The 24,514-nt window shown below is 41.5% G+C and overlaps 1 protein-coding gene across 1 annotated transcript in view; it reads right to left on the reverse strand.

Annotated features, from left to right (window-relative positions):
• TDRD9 (tudor domain containing 9) overlaps positions 1-24,514 on the reverse strand; it is a 136,094-nt gene that overhangs the window by 23,665 nt on the left and 87,915 nt on the right. Inside the window, exons 15-28 of the mRNA XM_011951409.1 lie at positions 23,445-23,576; positions 22,378-22,543; positions 22,223-22,286; positions 22,087-22,150; positions 21,727-21,771; positions 20,752-20,805; positions 14,287-14,403; positions 12,993-13,100; positions 10,937-11,037; positions 6,814-6,987; positions 4,441-4,552; positions 3,184-3,396; positions 2,822-2,911; positions 2,029-2,289 (exon numbers count right to left, since the gene is read on the reverse strand). Coding sequence (XP_011806799.1) covers positions 2,029-2,289; positions 2,822-2,911; positions 3,184-3,396; positions 4,441-4,552; positions 6,814-6,987; positions 10,937-11,037; positions 12,993-13,100; positions 14,287-14,403; positions 20,752-20,805; positions 21,727-21,771; positions 22,087-22,150; positions 22,223-22,286; positions 22,378-22,543; positions 23,445-23,576 — 1,701 coding nt within the window. The remainder of the gene's footprint in view (positions 1-2,028; positions 2,290-2,821; positions 2,912-3,183; positions 3,397-4,440; positions 4,553-6,813; positions 6,988-10,936; positions 11,038-12,992; positions 13,101-14,286; positions 14,404-20,751; positions 20,806-21,726; positions 21,772-22,086; positions 22,151-22,222; positions 22,287-22,377; positions 22,544-23,444; positions 23,577-24,514) is intronic.

Below are 24,514 nucleotides of genomic sequence, written 5' to 3' on the forward strand. Positions count from 1 at the left end.
AGAATGGCGTGAACCTGGGAGGCGGAGCTTGCAGTGAGCTGAGATCCGGCCACTGCACTCCAGCCTGGGCCACAGAGCGAGACTCTGTCTCAAAAAAAAAAAAAAAAGAAAAGAAAAAAAAGAAAACAAGGAGAAATACTTTAGTACACTGATCTAGGCAAAGATTTTAGGGCCAAGACTTCAAAAGCAGAGGCAACAAAAATAGACAAATGGAAATACAGTACACTAAAAACCTTCTGCACAGTGAAGGAAACAATCAACAAAATTAAGAGACAACCTGTAGAATGGGAGAAAATACTTGCAAACTACTCATCTGACAAAGGAATAACATCCAGAATACACAAGGAACTCAAACAGCAAAAAAGCAAACAATCCAATTAAAAAGTGGGCAAACGATCTGAACAGACATTTCTCAAAAGAAGACATACAAATAACCAACAAATATATGAAAAATGATCAACATAACTAATTATCATGGAAATTCAAATCAAAACCATCATGAGAGATAGCATCTCAACCCAGTTAGAACGGCTATTATTAAAAAGACAAAAAGCAAATGCTGGTAAGGATGCTGGTAAGGAGAAAAGGGAACTCTTACACACTGTTGGTGGGAAGGTAAATTAATACAGTCTTTATTGAAAACAGTGTGAAGGTTACTCAGAAAAACTAAAAACAGTACGAACATACAATCTGGCAATCCCACTACTGGGTATTTATCCAAAGGAAAGGAAATCAGTACATCAAAGATACCTGTACCCCATGATTACTGCAGCACTGGTCACAATAGTCAAGATACAGAACCAATCTAGGTGTCCGTCAACAGATCAATGGATACTGAAAATGTGGTATATACAAAATAAAATACCATTCAGCTACAAAAAGAAAAAATCCTGTCATTCTTGGCAACATGGATGAGCCTGGAGGATGGTATGTTAAGTAAAATAAGCCAGGCACAGAAAGATAAATATGACATGTCGTCACTTATGTGTAAAAGCTAAAAAAAAAAAAAAAAAAATTGAACTAATGGAAGTAGAGAGGACTGCGGGTATTAGAGGCTGGGTAAGACAGGGGAAGGGGAGAATAGAGAGAAGTTGGTTAACAAACACAAAATTACAGCTAGATTGGAGGAACAGGTTCTTGTGTTCTGCAGCACTATGGGGTAAATATGGTTAACTATAAGGTATATTTTCAAAAAGCTAGAAGAAAGTTCTTGAATGTTTACAACACAAAGAAATAATAAATGTCTGAGGTGACAGATTTGCTAATTACCCTCACTTGATCATTATACATTATATATACATACAAAATATGACTCTATATCCCATAAATATGTACAATGATTATGTGGCAACTAAAAAAGAGGGGAAAAAGTGGCCTCTCAAACCTTCAGATCATGAAAAATAACTCTAACACTGATTTTGAAAAAATAGTTGAGACTCCGTCTCAAAAAAAAAAAAAAGAAAAAAGAAAAAAGTTGAAAGAAGTTTTGAAATGCTTGAAATACCTGAAATATTTTATTAACTCCTTCCATTAGGGAAGTCTTGGAATCCATTTTTAAAACTCCCCACATACAGAACATTTTCAAATCTATCTTAAGAAGATAAAAAGCTGAATAGGAGGCAGGGTGCAGTGGCTCACACCTGTAATCCTAGTACTCTGGGAGGCTGAGGCAGGAGGATCCCTTAAGCCCAGGAGTTTGAGACCAACCTGGGCAACACAGGGAGACCCTGTCTCTACTAAAAAATATATTAAATAAATAAATAAATAAATTTTAAAAATAAAAAAGGTAAATAGACCAACAAATACAATACCCAGCAACAAAAACAATACCCAATCACCATAATTTAGTCTCAGAGAAATCTAGAAGACATTTAAATTGGCGCCGCCAGTCTTAACACAAGTACAGCACACCAAATGGTGAAAAGGAACACTGTCTGCCTCCTCCTATCTCAGGGTCCACAGAGAAGGAAAGCCCGCCCCGTTCTCTCTCACACAAATGCGTGCTCCAGCAAGGGCGAAAGCACACACCTTGGACTCGTAGGACTCCTCCGTGAGCTCAGCATAGCCCTGCTGGATGAGGACATCTCTTATGTTGATGGCATCCTGGACCCCCGAGTACTGGTACACGTCCACGTGCAGGACGCTGTGCACCACAGAGAAGACCTTCACAAGGAGGGTGCAGCCGCTCACCAGAGAGGCGAACCACTGGCTGGCCCTGTCACTCCAGTGCTCGCCACAAACAAGAGACTTTGCCGATGGTCTCATTTTGCAAATCTTAAATTCCAAAGCCTACAAGGACGGAAGGGCACAGCTCAAACAGCTTTACAAACAAGCAAAACACTCATCCCAAATACCACTGAAAACAGATCTTGTTCATGTATCTTCAGTGGTATTCTCGTAAAAGTCCCAATAAAACTGATGTTGGGGTAGTCAGAATTTCCTAAAGAAACTTGGTTATGCTTTTTAACAACAATAAGAAACATTTAGAATAATTTTTAGATTGTCTTCACACTGATGGTAAGGGGCATATGTGACTATGTCTCCGGCCTACCTAAAAAGTCTGTCTGATTTCAACATAACCAGAAAACTTAGAAACAGTATTAGAAGATACTACTGGATTAAAACAACTTTTTTGCTAACTCTGAAATCTTTCATGTATTTTTGGAAGAGCAGAAACCAAATTTGGCTATTGTGACAAAACAAGTCCCTTCCCTGTCCTGGGCCTTGGCTCCCCTAGCTGTAAGCCGAGGCAGGGCACCACATGACCCAGGAATCCTGTCTAGCATTCAGCATTCATTCCCTAGAGTCTTCTCTATCTTACCTGGAAAGGAAGTTCAAGAAATTGACAGGGAATCTCCATCAAAAGATGTAGATCTACATGAGACCTATTGCCATAATCTACAAAGAATACCTAGAAAATAAAGCAAGTATACATTTTAACACGGGGTCAAAAACAATGCCATACCTGAGCAATAGCAATGCAGCAGTCTGCTCTAATCCTATAATTACAGAATTATTAGAGTGACCTGAGCTTAAATTCACATATCATTGAGGGAAACAGACTACTTTGCTAACTGCAATTATTTTAAATTTAATTTCCACCTATAATTATAAAAGATATGTGATAAACTGCTGTATGTCTGTCTCATTTCCCTACCAGTGACTTATTATAGAAAAACCTACCTCAGCAGAATTTCCAGAAACATAAAGGACTTGAGCTCTAAAGTAGCGTTGTTTACCAAAATCAGCAAAAGGTGCCAGACAGACCAAGTCTGGATGTGGGTGAGTGGACAAGGGCATCAGCGTCAGCTGGTTGATTTCAGCAGTAAGCTTTTTCAGAATCTCTGAGTTTTTTCCATCAATCCTATATCCCCAAAAGTGTCCCACTTCAACCACCTAAAAAGGAAGAGGAGTAGCAGAGATGAAATCTAGAAAGGACTTTCGTAAGGAGGAAAATGAGCTTGAATCACAGGGCTGACACCCTGTGCTGCACATCTCACCAGCATAATCCTCGGAACATAAGTATTCTACAGGTTTTTGACAGGTGTTTATGAGACAAAAAGAGGGGGTCCCCTGGTGAACTAAGGTAAGGAAATGTGTGGAATATATCCTTTTCTTGGCAGTACAAGACTCATTCTTACATAAATAAAGGTTCTGAGGTCATATAATCATTTCAGCCCGGCACAGTGGCTCACATCTGTAATCCCAGCACTTTGGGAACAGAGGCAGGCAGATCACTTGAGGACAGGAGTTCGAGACCAGCCTGGCCAATGTGGTGAAACCCCACCTCTACTAAAAGCACAAAAATTACCCGGGCATGGTGGCACACACCTGTAATCCCAGCTACTCAGGAGGCTGAGGCAGGGGAATCGCTTGAACCCAGAAGGCAGAGGTTGCAGTGAACGGAAATCGTGCCACTGCACTCCAGCCTGGGCAACACAGCAAGACTTTGTCTCAAAAATATACACACTTTTTTTTCCTCTAACATATATCCTGTCACATCTGATTTATTGCAGCATTTTAAATCTACTTGATATTTTAAAAATTAACTTTGATTCTAGGATAAGTATGTTTCAATTTCCATTTTAGCCACATTTCAATTTAACAAGTACAGTGATAATTCAAGCTCACCCACATTAACAAGATTATCAAGGTGCATGAGTTCTCTGTGTGTGGGGGGGGGTGAACTTCCTATATACAACATAATGATTTTAGATTAAGAAGAAGGGCCTGTAGTCCCAGCTACTCGGGAGGCTGAGGCAGGAGAATGGCGTAAACCCGGGAGGCGGAGCTTGCAGTGAGCTGAGATCCGGCCACTGTACTCCAGCCTGGGCAACAGAGCCAGACTCCGTCTCAAAAAAAATAAAAATAAAAATAAAAAAATAAAAAAATAAAAATAAAAATAAAGAAGAAGGAAAAGCTCAATTACTTCATCCTTACCTCTGTGACATCAATAGTTAGAAGGAGATCTGTAACTGTGTGGGACCTGTCTGATGTGTTAAATGAGACTTGCATAGGATCTACCGTCTGCTTCTGGAAGTCCACATTCACCCTACATAATATGAATTTTTAATAAAATAAAAATCAAGTTTTAGAAAGAAAACACATTTACATAAGTGAAATTATCACTCGAACTATTCTAATATTTCTACAAGAAAAGAACACTTCAATAAAATACCTAAGCCAGAGATGACAAATTTGATTTCATCTCAAACATGAATTTCTGCTGGCTTTTTGAAGGGCTCTGGAAGGGGTACACACTCCAACAATTATATACTACCCTCTAGGGTATACCCTGGAGGGTAGTATATAATTGTGAAGGCCAAGACTATCAGAGAGTATCTACTTTCAAGGTGTTATCAAGATACATAAATTATTAAATTTAGACTTTCAAGGTCTGAGATAAATTCTAAATCTCAGACCTACAGTGTTTCCTGACTTGTGTTTTCAAATGTGCACCTTGACCTTTAGAAAACGATAAGAATCCATGCTTGGCTCAATGCTGTGTTAGAAAACACACACACATGATTTTCCAATAAACCCCCAAAATATCATTTTCTCTTAAAGGCAGTAAGATAGTAAATGCTAAACTTCTGAATACAAAAGACAAATCTGACAGAAAATAAAAATTTCCTTTCCTAATACTTTATTCTAAAACGAAGAGAAAGAATTACAAGAAAGATCTTGATCCAACTCTTTTCCTGATCTCCAGACCCATTTTCAATGAGTGACTCAGGCAATGAGTGACTCCCCAGCGTTCAATGACAAAAGTAAGCAGAGTCTGACCTCACTAGAGCAGGGCAGGTCTTCCCTACATGAACCCACGACATTCCCAAACTCTCAGAAACCAAAAGTCACACACTGGGTGAAACCAGACGGAACAGACTTCCCTTCCTCCACCAACTCCTCAGATTCCTGTTCAATTCCTCCCAAAACTGAAAACTACAATTAAGAAATAATAAATGAGACTTCCCACATATGTGACTATGGGGATATGGCCAAAAGGCAAGCAGTATGTCACAAATACTATGGGTGACTCAGTTTGGTCCAAGAGAAGATCCACCAGGGTAATGCCAGCTGCATGCAGCAAGTGCCCCTGCCCTGGGCTGACCAGCCCTACAGACAGCCCTATCCCTGAACTACTCTCTGGGTGGCAGTGAAAAATGCTATTTGGTAAGGAAGGGCAGCTTATTCTGGTAAGCAACTAGGTGCTCCCAGCTGCATCTCCATTATGTCCCACTGATTGCTATGTGAAGACAAAGAATATTCCACAATACTTAAAAAGAGAATTTGCAAAACAAAATGCATAATCCTATCCAGGAAGAAAGGAAATGAACGTTAGATTTAATCCCTACTATTTAACTAAAAATTACATAAATGGTATCACTCAATCCTCTCAACAGCCTTGCACCATAGGTATCATTTCTTTTTGGTTTTTTTTTTTTTTTTTTTTTTTGAGACTGAGTCTCGCTCTGTTGCCCAGGGAGGATTGCAGTGGCGTGATCTCAGCTCACTGTAACCTCTGCCTCCCGGGTTTAAGTGATTCTTCTGCCTCAGCCTCCCGCGTAGCTGGGATTACAGGTGTCTGCCACCATGCCCGGCTAATTTTTTTGTATTTTTAATAGAGATGGGGTTTCATCATGTTGGCCAGGCTGGTTTTGAACTCCTGACCTCAAGTGATCCTCCCGCCTCGGCCTCCCAAAGTGCAAGGATTACAGGCATGAGCCATCTTGCCCGGCCGGTATCATTTCTATTAAACAGAAAAAAAACTCACGTTCAGAGAGGTTAGGTAATGTGCCCAAGTGCACAGAGTGAGGAGATGACACAACCAGGATTCAACGGCAGGTCCACTCGACCACAAAGCCAGTGCTTGTTTGTTTGTTTGTTTATTTATTTACTTATTTATTTATTTATTTTAAGACAGTATATTGTTCTGTCACCCAGGCTGGAGTGCAGCGGTGTGATCTCAGCTGACTGTAACCTCCACCTCCCGGATTCGAGCAAGCCTCCTGCCTCAGCCTCCCGAGTAGGTGGGATTACAGGCGTATGCCACCAAGCCCGGCTAATTTTTGTATTTTCAGTACAGGACAGGGTTTCACCATGTTGTCAAGGCTGGTCCCAAACTCCTGGCCTCAAGTGATCCACCTGCCTCGGCCTCCCAAAGTGCTGGGATTAGAGGTGAGCCACAGCACCCAGCCAAGCCAGTGCTTTTAACATAAGCTGAAGCAAGGTCAGATCAATAGTCATTTAAAAACAGTATCTGAATATGTGAAAGCAGGTAGAGCATGTCTGCCACCTCCCTCCTGAAAATACCTTGTGTTCCTGAGCTTTGAGACATTCATGCCTTGCACCTTCCCTTCAATTTCCTCTGCAGAATGAACGTTGAGTTCAAGTGAAACTTTTAGTTGAGACATCTTAATTGCCATATACACGGCAGGAAGGGTTTTAAATCTCTCTGTTGGATTTCGTGAGAATTCCACAAAGGCTCTGTTCCACAAATGTAAATTTAAAAATAAATTTATCAGGCATCTGATTAAAAACTGCATATTCATTTCTCTCAAGATTAAACAGAAATTCTGTCACATCTCTCCTCAAAATGCCAGTAACTCTTCAATCTATAATTAATCAATAACATGTATTAATCTCTCCAATGGAAAATTGTTAATTTAAGAGAAATAAAAGTTATAATGACATGTCATTAAACCAAAACCAAGTATCATCCTTGTATAATATAATGTAGAATAAAGACTAAAGTCACATGCAATTTGGGGCAAAAAAATCTTACTTCATAATTACTTTCATAATTGCAAAATAATTTTCATGATTACAATAGAATGTCTTCTTTACTATCACAAAATAAAACAGACACAGAAAACCACCCAAATGTATAGCTCAGTGATCTTTGTGATTCCCCTTCAAAAAAACCATGAAATCATTTTTTCTTTAATTTTTTTTTTTTGAGATGGAGTCACGCTCTGTCACCAGTGCAGGGGTGTCATCTCAGCTCACTGCAACCTCCACCTCCCAGATTCAAGAGATTCCCCTGCTTCAGCCTCCCGAGTAGCTGGGACTACAGGTGTATGCCACCACGCCCAGCTAATTTTTTTATTTTTAGTAGAGATGGGATTTCACCATGTTGACCAGGATGGTTTCTATCTCCTGACCTCATGATCTGCCCATCTCGGCCTCCCAAAGTGCTGGGATTACAGGCGTGAGTCACAGCGCCTGGGCCGAAACCATTAAATTTATTGCCAAGTGACATGGTTTAGATCTGTGTCCCTGCCCAAATCTCATGTAGAATTGTAATCCCCAATATTGGAGGAGGGGCCTGGTTGGAGGTGACCGGATCATGGGCGCAACTTCCCCCTTGCTGTTCTTGTGCTAGTGAGTTCTCACGAGATCTGGTTGTTTAAAAGTGTGCACCACCTTCCCCTTTGCTCTCTTCCTTTCGCTCCAGCCACGGAAGACGTGCCAGCTTCCCCTTCACATTTCACCATGATTGTAAGTTTCCTGAGGCCTCCCAGAAGCAGCAGCCTACACAGCCTGCAGAACCATGAGCCAATTAAAACTCTTTTCTTTATAAATTACCCAGTTTCAGGTATTTCTTTATAGCACTGTGAGAACAGAATAAAACACCAAGTAATGTTGATAAATGCCCTCCCTTACCCCAGCCCATATTTCAGTGTCCCATTCCAGCCCCCTCTCTGGGGCATGAGCAGCAGGCATACAGCAAAAGGTGCCTGCTGGACGTACCAGGCAGAAAGAAGACAGCATCAAGTTCACCTTGCTATGCATGCACATTCTAATGCCCCTGGGTTCCCACATCATCACAGAGCCACACAAACAGACCTGGGCCCCTTCCTCTACTATAAAAATCATCCTGTAGTGAGCTCTGTCCTGGAAATGTACACCTTGAGCAGTTTGGAAAGACGCCCAGCAAGGGAGGTGTGTGGTAGGTACATGAACGGACCCTGATTCACTCCGCCCTCCTCTGCCCTCCTTCATGCCCCATCCTTTTCACTCATAAATGCATGCATTTTCCTTCCACCCACCACCTGATTCATGCACTTCTGCTTTATCTCCCTTCTTCAGAGTCTCTCCCAAGACTCTGTAGAAGTAATTTTAAACTCCAGACCTCAGCATCTACTCCTCAAAGCTCCATCCTCCCCAGCTTCCAGGCTGGAAAGCCGGATGCTCTTGGGCTCCTCTCTCTTCTTTGCCCTCCACATGCAATGACCAGCCAAATCTAAGACATCCTCCTTCCCATCTGTTGGCTCCTTTTCACGTCAAACACCACCATACTGGCTCCACATCTCAGTACCTCCGCTCTGGACTACTGCGAAGACTCCAGGCCGGCCTCTTCTTCTCTTGTCTTGACCTTCCGCTTATCCCTAAGTTCCATAAAACATGGTTCTGGACAGAACACTCAGAGGTCTCCAAGTGCCCACCTAGTCACGTTCACACTCATCAATCTGCCAAAAGACTGTCCCAAAGTTAGCATCTGACCTCCTCACAACAGACTCCATCTGACACAGAGCAGCTCCGCCCAAATGGCTGCCAGCTATGTGTGCACAGTCTCGGCTTTCCACCATCAAGACCAGCTCATGCCTGCCTCCTGCTGGAAAACCACCCTGACCCTGCGGCACCACCTCTGCAGAGGACACTGCACCAGCCCGAGGCCTCACAACCCTCCAACGTCCACCCGAGGAAGTCTCAAGTTAATGTTACTGCTCTGATATTGGGCCTCAGATAGAATGTCTTCTTCTAACCTTCTGGGCCTCTCCCATGACTTCTCACAGCAGGCAAATGTCTGTGAAACTAATTTGACTCTCCACTCCTACCACAAAGTTGAAAGCTTCTTATGGGAGAACATGATATGCCCAGGTACCACCTGTGCCCATCTGCCCATGCACCCTTGGCACCTCAGGGTCTATACAAAGTCACCCCTGCTCTATGCCAAAAGAAATACAGTTCTTATTCTTTTAATCACTGTATCTTCCTTTGCCTTTAAATACTTGAATCCTAAGAAATGGTACTGGTATAACCAGAAAGAATACTGTTACTTCCCCCAAAAAATTGGTATGACATTTGTATTACAACTAGAGAGCTGGAAATGTGAGGAATGTAAAAGCTATAAACACCTATAAAAAAGGTCCCAGGCAATGGGAGGCAGAGGTTGCAGTTAGCCAAGATTGTGCCACTGCACTCCAGCCTGATGACAGAGCAAGACTCCGTCTCAAAAATAAATAAATAAAAATAAGAAAACAAAACTAAACAAAAAGTCCCAGGCAAGAAGAACAGGAAACAAACACAGAGCCCAATCCGGTCATAAAGATGAGTGAACAAAAATGCTGCAATCTCATGGGAGCCAAGACTTCTGACCCTCAAATCAGTCAAAGGAAAATTGACGCAGAACTGGAACCTCACCCAAGTAAGCGGACGCACAATATTCAGGAATTAGTTTAGCTGTGTGATTCCAGCTTTAAGTAAGCTACTTTATATATGTGGCTTACTATCTTACTGTAATTTACTTCAGAATATTTAAGAAAAGTTCAGACACTACAAGTTTAATTCATTAATTCTCTAAGTTGTTAAAAGCACTTAGGAAGGTTTTGCTTGTTAGGGAGTTGGACATTTGCCTCATGAGGCATTTACAGTCCTACAAAGAAAATCAATATGTTAATCATAGAAATGGAACTTAAAATGCTGGAGGGAATTATCCCAAATTGAAAATGGACTTAATGTTCAACTTGAGTGAATCGGACATTTAAAAAAAAGTGTTTGTTCTTATTTACAAAGCTTTGTCAAGTTAAATAAAAATTTATCAACATTCATAGAACACTGGAAAAAATTTCTAACTTTAAAAATTAAAAATCATACTTTAGGCTTTTTGGTACATAAACATTTCCTGTTAGAAATAAAAACTGAGTGATACTCCAAAACATACCATTTGATCCTTACATGCAGTAAGTAGAGCCAAATTGAGTTTTTACAATGTTTGCCTTCCAAAAATATTCAAAACATATCTGCTTTAGACAACTATAAGCAGATACACTCTATTCTGGAGCATCTTCATGGCCCACAAAATAACTCTTACTTATGAGTCACTGAGAAAATCTGAGGACAAGTGCATGAAAGAGAAGATCACTTTAGGAGAATCCGCCTTAGCATCACACTGAGTTACTGAGCCTTCTTGGAGTGACCACGCTTGACTGCTAACCAGCAGCTTAGTTCCTTTAGGAGGTCACTTAGCAGAAAGAGAAGATAAATTGCTTCTGACCATAAAATAAACTAAAGCTACATTTTGAAAGCCAATTGCAGCAGCCCATAGGAGGACCCATTTCCATGGGCACTCAGTTTTAAGAATCAGCATCTGGAAACATTTGAATCTTTATGCCTCTTTCATAATTGCAGTTGATTACAAAAATATACTTACTTTGCACCATCAAATACAATGGATTTGACTTGACCACACTGTCTAAAGAAAGACTGTAGTTGTTTATAGTAAAGAAATCCATAGGGAGGAATGTGCTTCAACTGTAAAATATAATACAAAATCAGAGCAAATTACTAGAGCTAACAAAACAGTTTCAACATTCACAAGCCCAAAACTGATGTAAACTGTTTTAGTTTCTAAAAACACAGTTTGCTATCTTTAACCATAATATATGAACTCTACATATCAGTGCATTTAATGACTTTCAAATTCTAAGTTCTATAATAAATATGTTAAACAAAGGCTAATTCTACCCCTGTTAAAATGGTGTAAGTCTAATAAAGCCAAATTAAGATTTGTTGACTTCTGTTTTCCCTTAAAATAATCAAGCTTACTAAACACTTCTTTTTAAAACATATTTCTACATAAGGAATCACGGGAATGTAAACTTTAAAGAAAAATGTCTAACTAATGAGAGAAGTGCATATTTCCTCATCACCACAGTGGAAGGACCAAATAGCACATGATCAAACTGGCATTGACCTTTAATGTATAAACTCTCAAGGCACCACGCTGGGTTTCTGCAAAGCACTCCGTACTTTCCTCTGGACCAGGGCAACTCCTGCGCCAGCCCAGCTCTGCACAGGGCTCCGTGACAGAAGTAAGTGAAGGCATCCAGTTAGATCCTATCTCCTCACTCCCTGAATCCGCATGTCTCCTTAGGCAGGTTATGGAGTTGCCCTGAGACCCAACTGCCACATCATGAAATGAGAATGGCATGAGAAATCCTCAACTCAAAGGGTGGAGTGAGGCTCAGAGAAGAATAAAAAGTACCTAACACACAGTCTCTCAAGTGCTAAGTAAAGCTAGCTATTACGTAGCTTTTAAGATATACACACTAGGTGATTTTGGGCCCCCAGACTAGGTTCCCAGTGCTCGAGGGATGCAGACAGAGCTGCTGAACGTTGAGGGAGAGTCCTATAGAACCCTTCCTGCTGCGCACAGCTGAGGGAAGAAAACCACAAAGGGGCAGAGGGGTGAGAGAGGAAGGCAAGCAAAGGGCTTAGTCAAACCTGACGGCCAGCAAGAACACAGGTGCCGATCAAATGCTTCTCAGTAGCTATAAAAAACTAACGACTTCCTTTTACAGTCCCTTCCACAGGTATCAAGTGTATCTCAGCTGGCTCTCTCATCTCCAGCATGAGCACCAGCTCCTTTTGGTGCTCATCAAAGACCTCCAATTGTAATCTCAAGTCATCTGCGCCCTTTCCTTATGAGCGATTTATGTCTTCAGGATTAACAGCTGTGGTATAACAATAACCAGGATAAAAGCTGGCAATGACCGAGCGCTTATGATATGACACGAAGGAACTTCAAGTGCTTCTCACCCCGCCTTATCAGATAGAGGCACATACTGGAACCAAGTAATCCGAAACAGTCCAGTCTCAGATGCTTTCTTCCAGTGTGATTCTCCCTGCTGCTGGGCTTTAAACAACTGGGTTGCAAACGTTGATTCAATGGTCAGGGTCTATGGATGATCATTATAAATGCCCAAAGTACACAGTACTTGAATGCTGATTTCTAGGGCATACTTTCTAGCTCAGATCTCGCAGGGCCCTCAGATCTGAATTTCAACAAATATAAAAAAAATAAGCACTCTCTAGGTGGTTCTGTTTGGCATCCAGGTTGGGGGATCACTGGCTTAAGCCACAGCACTCAGCTGCCAACCAATAACATTTTATTCTGTATGAAATGAAGTTGTGAATTAAGAAAATGTTCTTCAACTTATAAGTGCCTTAAATCCTTCAAAATAGCACATGATCAAATCAGCATTGACCTTGAACGTATAAACTCTCAAGGCTTCCTTATAAGGCCAGGTCTGTAAAGGGAGGCAAGAGACTGAGGGACAAGTAGATGTACCTGAAAAGGCCAAACAAGCCTAATACTCACTCCAGGGGAAAATTCACTTACAACTCACAAAAATAGAAACAATTAGAGAACAAAAACGTTCTGCCTGACCACACCGCAGGGAGGGACGCCTGCCCCCAGCACCTACCACTACAGTTGTCTTGGGGTCCTTGCCAGCCAGCTCCCTCACTGCCATCTCCTCATCGGGCTGTCCAAAAGTAAAGTAATTTGGATAGAAAGCACCTGCCAATACAACCTGGAAAAGAAGTTTATTTTCATGAAGTAACAGCATTGTTTTATCAGTTATTCTCACCAATATACTAATCTCAACCCAGCATGATATGACATCTACAAATGTAAAAGACGGTTATCGTTTGTATAGAAACCTAGACCTTTCACCAACCAAGCAGAAAGTCACAATTCTGGTACTTTCATCTAACAGATACACTAAAAAAGAAACACTTTTTTCACCTAACAGAAACATCTTTCTTCAAAAGAGCTTAAGTACTTCTCAGAATGAGGCTTGGGAAACAGTGGCAAGTTGAACAAGGACACAAACCCTCCTACACACAAAGCCCCAGGGCTGGGCAACTTTCTCCACTTCTCCCCACACACGTGGGGAGGTCCTCTCAAGTGGGGAGGTGCTTCTCCCCACGCACATGTGTGAGGTATTCTCAGATGTTCAGAAAGAACTCCAGTTGGAACACTTAGATTTAGGGCAGCAGGCTGGCATCCACTATTCACCTCTAAAATGCACTCTGCAGAGAGTCCCTTCTTCAATAAAAATATACCCAGTTTGAAACACACCCACCAAAGACTCCCCCAGCCTTAGAGCAATTTTACATGCAGGAAAACACTCGCACATTTTCAGCACACCCAGTTTACAGGCATCTACCGCAAACCCGATTCTGTATGCATCAGCCAACCCTTCTAGGAAACCCTACAGCAGAGGCAGTCTAAACCGGCCAGGACACACTTCCCGCTTGCTACATTCCACCTAACCACTAGTAATCTGAATCCCTGGCCTCCAAAGTTAAAATAATATTTTCAGTGTAGGGGAATAGCTACATACACTGAAAAATATAAGGAGCATTTCACTTTCTTAAAAGTTAAAACAAAAGGATCTCTCCTGAAGCAGTGATAACACAGGTACTCTACAGAAACACTTCCCTGGAAATTAGAAATGGGTCTGAATCCATTAAATATTAATAAATAAAATAAACAATAAATACTCTCTACATGAATCATCAACTCAACAAATAATGCAAACTATGAAAGGCAAGAATGTTTCCTGGTTCCCAAACACAGTATGAACATTATGGACCTAACATTTCCTTTGAGATTTGGTTTGTATCAGAAAGCAGGAATAAGCGGTTTCTCAACCACAAGACCCTGTAAGCACAAAGAATCAGGATAAAACTATCCAGGAAACTCCAGCACACCTGCAGGATGAATCGCTGCTTATATATATACTCTTGGTCCATGACAGGTCGCCGAGAATCAACACGCATGTTGAACTGTGAGATTCTAGTCTTCAATTCTTCATATAATTCAGCCACCTAAGAAAAATACATTGAAATCTGATGTCTCAAAGGTACATATGTTATCAGAGCAGTGAAAACACTAGAAAATAAGTGCACAATGGGTAAAGTACAAATACATCTATAGAATGAAACACTGCAGCTAATTAAGAATCATCTTTTAGCTGTGTGCAGTGACTCATGCCTCTAATCCCAGCACTTTGGGAGACCAAGGCAGGGAGATCACTTGAACTCAAGAGTTCAAAACCAGTCCGGGAAACATGGTGAAATCCAGTCTCTACAAAAAAAAAAATACAAAATTAGCTGCACACGGTGGTGCACACCTGTAGTCCCAGCTACTCAGGAGGCTGAGATGGGAGGATCGGCTGAGACTAGAAGGCAGAGGTTGCAGTGAGCCAAGATCGTGTTACTGCACTCCAGCCTGGGTGGCAGAGTAAGATTCTGTCTCCAAAAAAAAAAGACAAAAAGAGAGAAATAATCTTTTTAAAATTTTTACTATTTTGAGACAGAGTCTCACTCTGTCATCCAGGCTGGAGAGCAGTGGCGCAATCTCAGCTCACTGCAAGCTCCGCCTCCCAGGTTCACGCCATTCTCCGGCTTCAGCTTCCTGAGTAGCTGGGACTACAGGCACCCCCCACTACGCCCAGCTAATTTTTTTTGTATTTTTAGTAGAGACAGGACTTCACCATGTTAGCCAGGATGGTCTCAATCTCCTGACCTCGTGATCCGCCTAGCTCGGCCCCCCATAGGGCTGGGATTACAGGCAAGAGCCACCGCGCCTGGCCTAAAATTTATTTTTAGAGACAAGATCTTGCTATATTGCCCAGGCTAGACAGTGCAGTGGCTATTCAAAGGCACAATCCCACACTGATCAACACAGGAGTTCTGATCTGCTCCCTTTCCAAGGTGGGCTGGTTCACCCTTCCTTAGGCAATACACGCTGGTTCCTGGCTCCCAAGAGGTCACCATATCGGTGTTGAGTTTAATGCAACACCAAATCGGCATGGCACACTACAGCCCAGAACTCCTATGCTCAAGTGATCCTCCTGCCTCAGCCTACCAAACAACTGGCAATATAGGCATGTGCCACTGTGCCTGGCAAGAATCATCTTATTAGAAATAAATTAATAAGTAATGTTAAAGATGAACAGTATAACACTTATAGAAAATACCAGAATACAAAATCATATATGCTCCATGATCTGTTTATAAACACACACCCCTGATGGGAACCAGTGCAAACGCATAACTGTGCCCACCCAGAGATCAGAATAGCAGAGAGCCATGACCACAGCCTTGCTTTAGGTCCTCGAAACACGTTCCAGCCTCTGCCATGAACATGTACTGCTTTTGTGATTAAAAACAAAATAAATGACCTAAGGCCAAATAGTCCCTCCAAACAGGAAAATAAAATCAATATCCAGTTGTAATAAAAACTGTTTCACACAAAATGTCAAACTTTAATGTACACATGTGAAAATACACAACTCCAAATACCTATGAACTGATCATAAATTAAGTCACCACTAAATTATCTCAATTACAAAAGGAATACAGTCACAAGTGTGAATATAACTGGGGGAAATAACAACTAAAAAGAATTGAAAGGACAGAAAAACTTAGCAGCCACTATCTTCCCTGTGGAGGGAGGAAAAGCCTGGGACATGGGAAGCAAGGGAGAGTACACTCAGATGCTCACCTCTGTACGCCTGAGGGATGGAACTCTTTTTTTTTTTTTTTTTTTTTTTGAGACGGAGTCTTGCTCTGTCGCCCGGGCTGGAGTGCAGTGGCCGGATCTCAGCTCACTGCAAGCTCCGCCTCCCAGGTTTACGCCATTCTCCTGCCTCAGCCTCCAGAGTAGCTGGGACTACAGGCGCCCGCCACCTCGCTCGGCTAGTTTTTGTTGTTGTTGTTGTTGTATTTTTAGTAGAGACGGGGTTTCACCGTGTTAGCCAGGATGGTCTCGATCTCCTGACCTCATGATCCGCCCATCTCGGCCTCCCAAAGTGCTGGGATTACAGGCTTGAGCCACCGTGCCCAGTCGCAACTCTTTCATGTAACTGTAATCACATGTAACTGAACGAATTAAAAACCAAGACTATGCCACTTTGTATACTTAAAAGCAGTAAAATCAGAAATTAACAAGAAAAAAATGATATTTAAAAACATTTCAGGGCTGGACATGGTGGCTCACACCTCTCAGAGCTTTGGGAGGCTGAGGCAGAAGGATTGCTTGAGCCCAGGAGTTTGAGGCTGCAGTGAGCTATGGTCATGCCACTGCACTCCAGTCTGGGAGACAAAGACCCTGTCTCTAAAAAATAAAAATAAACTCTTTAGTCAGAGAGGAAACCAACACTAAAAGAAATTATACACAGGAATGTCAAAAATCAGTGGGATGTGGCTAAAGCTACTCATAATAAAATTCATAGCCTTAAATGCTTTTAATTAGAAAGATTGAAAATATTATTATTAATATTAAACATTAATTTCAGAAAGACTCAAGTAAACTAAAAGTCACAGGATAACTAAATTAATGGGAAAAAAACAAAAAGCAATGATTTAGAATCCCCCACCTCTTCCTTCCCTCCCAAAAAACATAGACAAGAAAATTGACAAATGAAACTAAGAGTAAGCTCTCTGAAAATACAATAACACAAAGGAATCTTGCAGACTGTGCAGTAAAGGAGTAATCCAGCAGGCCTGGCTGTCCAGACCACGCACATTCCAGAGAAAGGTTTGGCCCTGGTCCAGCTCCTGAAAGGTCATTGCCAAGCCTCCAGGAACTCTTATCCTCCCTAAAAAGAGTATCTATGCTTACCTGGGTCCTTGGGCCACACAAAAGAGTTTACGCTAGAATATGATTTACGGTGGGGCCTTGGGCCATAGGGTAACAATTTCCTCTAGAGGCACTGAAGACTGAGTAACTAAGGTCAGCCACATGGGTACTCTAGGCCTACATAACCAATGCGCAATAAAAACCCTGGACACCAAGGCTCAGGGGAGCCTCCTGGTTGCAATACTTCATGCCTGTCGCCGCACAGTGCGGCTGAGAGAATTAATCACTGTCCATAAGACTCTACTGGAAAAGGACACTTGGTAGCCTGCACCTGGTCTCTCCAGGGCTCCTCCCATGGACCTTTTTTTTTTTTTTTAACTTTTACTGATTTTAATCCATATCCTTTGGCTAAAATAAATCATAAGCATAAGCATAACAGCTTTTCTACTTCTGCAAGTCCTTCTAGCCAATCAGTGAACCTGAGGATGGTCTTAGGGACTCCCTGAATATACAAATATAATCAAGAAACAATGAGAGTACACAAATACACAATAATAAGAACAAGAAAGGTGTTACCATTGGACATGAATTTGAAATTACAAAAATTAGGTGTAACTATACATCAATAAACTGTATGATCTGGATTAAACGGGTACCTGAATGAAAAACACAACTCCTCAAAAATGACTCCAGAAGAATTAGAACCCAGAATGGATCAATAACTCCCAGGGATATTGAAAATATTTTTTTAAACTGATCCCTCAAAAAGGCACTAACCCCAAAGATGTTTTTGAATGCGTTCTATCAAATACATAGGAAATACATTTCTAGTTATTAAACTGTTGATTAAAATGGTTCCTGGACACAGAAAGATGCTCGTCCTACCAGGGTGGTATCGACACCAGCATCTGATAGTGTTGTGCATGCACGTGCGCACACATGCACACACACGTAAACCAGAGGCCAATTTCACTTATAAATACAGAGGAAAACATTCTAGAGAAAATACTGGCAATCAGAACCTAGCAATGTTTTGGGAGAAAACATTACAAACAAGCAGAGTTTATTCTGAGGACATGTGGTTGGGTCAACAGTGGGAAATCCAAAATGTACTCATGTAGAAGTCATGCACCACACAGCAGTGTCTCAGTCAACCATGGACACATATAGAACTGTGGTCCCACCAGACTGTAACAGAGCTAGAAAATTCCTGTTGCCTGGTCACATCACAGCTGTTGTAGTGCACCATGTGCACTCATGTGTCTGTGGTGATGCTGGTGTGAACAAACCTACCGTGCTGCCAATCATATGAAAGTCTAGCACACACAATACATACAGCACATTTCAGTTGGCCCCTGAACCACATGGGGTTGAACAGTGAGGGCCCACTTATATGCAGGTTTTTCTTAACCAAATGCAGATCAAAAATGCAGTATTCAAGGGATGCAAGCCCGAGTATATGGAAAGCCGACTATTCGTGTACATGGGTTCCACAGGGCCAACTGCAGGACATGAGTATTCATGAATTTTGGTATGCAGGGGTCCTGAAACCAACCCTCCTTTATATACCAAGGGACAATTGTACTTGATAATGATAATAAATAACTATGTTACTGGCTTAAAGATTTATCATACTATACCATCATTATTTCAGAGTATATACTCCTATCTATTTAACAACAAAAAAATAACTTCACATGTCTTGAAATCAGCAGCAACAAAAAAAAAAGGAAACAAACCAAAATAGTTAACTGTAAAACAGCCTCCGGCAGGTCCTTCAGGAGGTATCCAGGAAAAAGCATTCTTACACTGTAAGAGATGACAGCACCATGTGTTACTGCCCCTGATGACCTTCCAATGGACAAGATGTGGAGGTAGAAGACAGTGATACTGATGATCCTGATTCTGTGTATGCCTAGGCTAATGTGTATGTGTGTCTTAGTTTTTAACAAAAAAGTTTAACAAATAAAAATTATTTTTAGGCCGAGACGGGCGGATCACGAGGTCAGGAGATCGAGACCATCCTGGCTAACATGGTGAAACCCCGTCTCTACTAAAAAAATACAAAAAAAACTAGCCGGGCGAGGTGGTGGGCGCCTGTAGTCCCAGCTACTCGGAAGGCTGAGGCAGGAGAATGGTGTAAACCCGGGAGGCGGAGCTTGCAGTGAGCTGAGATCCGGCCACTGCACTCCAGCCCGGGCGACAGAGCGAGACTCCATCTCAAAAAAAAAAAAATTATTTTTAAAAATAGATAAAACCAGCCTGGGCTACAAAGTGAGACCCTGTGTCTATAAAAAAATAAAGAATAAAAAAAAATTAGGCCAGGCATGGTGGCCCACACCTGTAATCCCAACACTTTGGGAGGCCAAGGCAGGCAGATCACAAGGTCAGGAGTTCAAGACCAGCTTGGCCAACATGGTGAAACCCCATCTCTACTAAAAATACAAAAAAGTAGCCACACGTGGTGATGCGCACCTGTAATCCCAGCTAATTGGGAGGCTGAGGCAGGAGAATTAAACCCAGGAGGCGAAGGTTACAGTGAGCCGAGACGGCGTCATTGCACTCCACCCTGGGTGACAGGGCAAGACTCCATCTCAAAAAAAAAAATTAGGAGTGGTGACATATGCCCGTAGTTCCAGCTACTGCAGAGACTGAGGCAGAAGAATTGCTTGAGCCCAGGAAGTCAGGGCTTCTGTGAGCTGTGATCATGCCATTGCACTCCAGCCTGGGCAACAGAGTAAGATCCTATCTCAAAAACCAAATAAATAAGGAAATAGATAAAAACTTATAGAATAAGGATATAAAGAAAGAAAATATTTTTACATAGCTGTACGATGTGTTTGTGTTTTAAGCTAAGTGTTATTATAAGAGCCAAAAAGTTTTTAAAAAATTAAAAAGTTTATCAAGTTAAAGAAGTTACAGTGTTCAATACAGTCACATGCTGTACAGGTTTGCAGCCTAGAAGCCACAGGCTACACTATACAGCCCAGGTAGCGGGGCACACCATCTAGGGCTGTGTAAGTATGTTCTATGCTGTTTGCACAAGCATAAAACCATGTAATTACTCATTTCTCAGAATGTATCCCTGTCATTAAGCAATGCAAGACTGTATTAGTAGGTTAAAAATTAAAACACCATATGTTTATCTTTTTCTTTTTCAAGACAGGCTCTCATTCTGTCACCCAGGCTAGAGTATACTGGTGCAATCACGGCTCACTGAAGCCTCTATCTCCCAGGCTCATGCAAACCTCTCACCTCAGCTTCCCCAGTAGCTGGGACTACAGGTGTGAGCCACCACACCCAACCTGTTTATCCTGACAGATACTGAAAAGACAATACAACAAGATTACACAACCATTCCTCATTAAACTATGTATAGGGAAAAAATATTCCTTAACTTGAAAAGAAGTATTTATTAGAAACCCAAGTAGTTCTACTGAAAGGTGAAAGAGACACTCCTATTAAAGCTGGAAACAGGCAGGAAATACACTTCTTAGAATACTCATTACTACCCATGTACTGTTGTTACTTAATAAAAACTTTATAAGTCAACTTTATTTGCATCCATTTGGTCAAAAAACTTAACTTACCTCTCTAATTCTCTTGATTTGAATGTAATTTAACCGTCCCCAATTAAGTTCATCCTTTAAATATATAAAAGCAGAATACTCAATATTAGGGTAATAAATTAGAGCGGAATTTAGCTAGTTTAATACGTTTCATCCAAAAATTTAATAATGAATGTAAATTACTGAGCTATTAAACATGTACTCAAGTTGACCGTGGCACTCCCTCTCCAGGTACACCCAATTTTACATTGAAGCCAGAGAGCATAATACTCAACCATAAACACGATACAGAAACTCTTCTGAGTTCACCTGTCTCAAAAATTAAAGGTAGACATAACTTGATTATCTTGAAAAAAGATGTCTGACAAATTATATACCAACAAGAAAAATAATACAGCTGAGTCTTTAAAAGACTTTAAACAGCTAACTCATATACGTATTAGTAGAGATATATCTAGGCACAGCAAATCTCAACACAGAAACAGCAGACCTGTAAACAGTCTGTTGAACCAAATAAGTTTAGAAGAAGAACAAAGCCTGACAAAAAAATAAATAAATAAAATGGAGGGTAACAGATTACATTTCTTTTAAGCCCATTATCTAAAAGAGCTGAAAACAGAAACAGCAGCCACATGGCTCTCAATTTTGAACTGACACGTCCAACCCAGCACCCACAGCTATGAAATACTCACAGCCAAAGAGTCTACAGACACCACGGCAAGATCAGTACAATGTGAAGCCGTGAAACAAGCAGCACAGCTCCAGCATAGGCCTGAGAGCGAGCGGCCTCCTGAGAAGCGATGGAAGCAAAAGGACCAGTCTGCAGAGATTATGGCCTGCCACTCCTGGGACAGTCGTGCGAGCACTGTCTACAGTGACCTCGACTTCAGCTGCAGGCGGCACATCATGATTCACATGCCATGACTGTGCCAAGACAGTCCTTCTCCCATCACTCCCAGCCATCCTTTAGAAAGCAGCTGGAAAGGGCTCACCAACCTTCGGATACCGCAGCTCCCCTCTCTGTCTGCAAGCCTTCCATGTCTGAAAATAAATGATCCAAAGTTTCAAAATAGTGTGTTGGCTCACTGAATTTTTTTTAAGTCCAATCTCAACAAACTGTTGAAAATTTACAACATAAAAATGTACAATTTAATTTTTTCAATCAATTTCATAAAATTGGATTTCCATCTCACCCACTTCTTCCAGCACAGTTAATTTAACATTGGATACCAATAACCCCGATAATACTTTCACAAGATAAAACACTGTCTCTCTCTACCTCATACATTTGTGGTATGAAAATGTACTAACAATCTGTGGTAGCTGCTTTCATGGTTTACACAACAGAAAACTTACTTTAAATGCCTCAACAAGTGCAATGCAGTCACTCTTGCTACTGCCAGAGAAATTCACTTTGTTCCTACAAACAGATAACGGTGTCATTCAATACCATTAAAATACAGTGACACTTTAAAATATGAATGTTCAGTACCTATATCCATCGAGATGCTGCCGGAAAGGCGTTGCAAAAAAATTCTTCAAAGAAAGAGCTGCCGCTAACCATAAAAAATTAACAAGAAGAATGTAAGATTGTGACAGTGGTGTTACATAAACTTCCCATTAGCATTTATTTGTTCTCACACTTACCTATAATAAGACATTCATCTAGACATCCAAATACATGTCCAAGGACTATGAGTTTACCAAGTTGCTGATTTACAGGAAGCTGGGCTAAAACTCTTCCTAAGAAGGTCAATTCACCATCATGGGGGTTTTCATCTTCTCTCTGCCCACTCACTGCAAGTGCTCCAACCTTCATACAATAAAATTAGTGTTATTAGCAAGCACTGACTTACTCATACTTTTTCCCGTTAAGGTGGAGAGTCCAAAACAGGAAACGAAGACCACATTTTGGTGAATAAGGCTCTAAGTCAATTTATGAAAGGCTGATATGCTACCAAAAAAAACTTTTTAAATTTTACCTTGAAACTTAGAACACATTTTACTATTTTTTTAAAAGTATGATCCTAGGAGGTAACACTAAAGGACTTTCACAAAAGTCTACTCACCTCACTCTTGAACAAATACGGCATGCACAGTACTAAGTGAAGGATCTCCCAGCTGCCACAGTCGACAAAACCTTACTGAACTATGTATGGGGAAAAACTTCCTTAACTTGACACAGTGTTTTTCATAGAAAGCCAAGGAGTTATCAAATTTTTTTATTAAAGGAAGCCAAGTGTGGTGGCTCACACCTCAGTCTCAGCTACTTGGGAGGCCATAGTGGGAGGAGGGTCACTTGAGCCCAGAGTTTGAGGCTGCAGTAAGCCATAATTGCATCACTGCCCTCCCACCTAGGCAACAGAGCAAGACCCAGTTAATCAATCAATCAATCAATCAATCACAATAGAGAAGGTAAAACACCAGAGGCATCCTCAACTTCGAAGGTCAGAAGCAGAACGTCCACAGCCCCAGCACAGTATGTACACTAGGATACAGCTTGTACCAAGGCCTCCGTTACAAGTTCAAAGGGCAGAGTATGAGTCAGGTGTGCAGTCAAAGAATCCCGAGGCGGAAGAGCAGGGTTTCCAGGAATGGATGAAGAAAGCCAGAAGGAGGCTGAGGAACAGAGTTAGTGGGAAAGTGAGGCAGAGACTGAGGGAGCCGCAGTAGAACAGAGCTCTATAGATGTACTAACCATCAGGCAGTCCTACCTCCTTTAGTAGAAGGATGGTGCGCTCAATGTCACTCAGACCAGGCGGGGAAAGGGCAGTGGCCAGCAGAGCTCTCGGCTCACCCATGTCGAGTAATTTCGCTTTCAAGATTGTGCTTCCTAATGGACAACGCTGAAAAGAACCAAGCCTGAGATTAGAAATAATAATGTAACTAAATCAGTTAGCCGATTCACATAACCAGTACTTCAGAGGGAAAGAGGAGGAGAGAAGGAGAGGAGAGAAGAAAAAATGGAGAGGATTGAGGGAGAGAGAGAAGAGAGGGGAGAGAGGAGAAAGAACAGGAGAGGGAGATGGAAAAAGACAAAGATGGGGAGAGAAAGAAGGAAGCAAAAAGAGAAAGAAAAGAGGGGCTAAAAATGGGAGAGAAAGAAAGCAGGGAGAGGGAAAGAAGAAAAAAGAGGAGGAGGACAAAAGAAGGGGAGAGACACAGAAAAGAAGAAGAAAAAAAGCTGATTCCACAATTACTCATTATAAAGGGACACAGAAAACAGCAGCATTTAAAGACAATCCTATTATAGAGCCCACAGATACCAGAAAACATCCTCTCATTAAAACTGTGAAATGTGGGTAACACCCTAGACAGTAGCCTGATGCGTAATCAATAGTGAGCCTGGATTGTGAGTGAGGGGGAATGTGGCAAGACAAGGATTTTTCTGGAACCAAAATTAGATGACACTAGAAATTATATTACTTAGACTGTTTGGCAAAACTATCAACTTTGACACTTTGGGAGGCCAAGGCGGGCGGGCGGGTCACGAAGTCAGGAGTTCGAGATCAGTCTGGCCAACATAGTGAAATCCCGTCTCTACTAAAACTACAAAAAATCAGCTGGGCGTGGTGCTGTGCGCACCTGTAATCCCAACTACTTGGGAGGCTGAGGCAACAGTGCAAGACTCCGTCAAATGGAAATGGAAATGGAAATGGAAATAGGGAAGGGAATGGGAATGGGAATGGGAATGGGAATGGGAATGGAAATGAAATGAAATGAAATGAAATAATGAAATGAAATGATGAAATGAAATGAAATGATGAAATGAAATGATGAAATG

This window comes from Colobus angolensis, unplaced genomic scaffold (assembly GCF_000951035.1).
Source record: "Colobus angolensis palliatus isolate OR3802 unplaced genomic scaffold, Cang.pa_1.0 Scaffold32, whole genome shotgun sequence".
NCBI classification, from domain to species: domain Eukaryota; kingdom Metazoa; phylum Chordata; class Mammalia; order Primates; family Cercopithecidae; genus Colobus; species Colobus angolensis.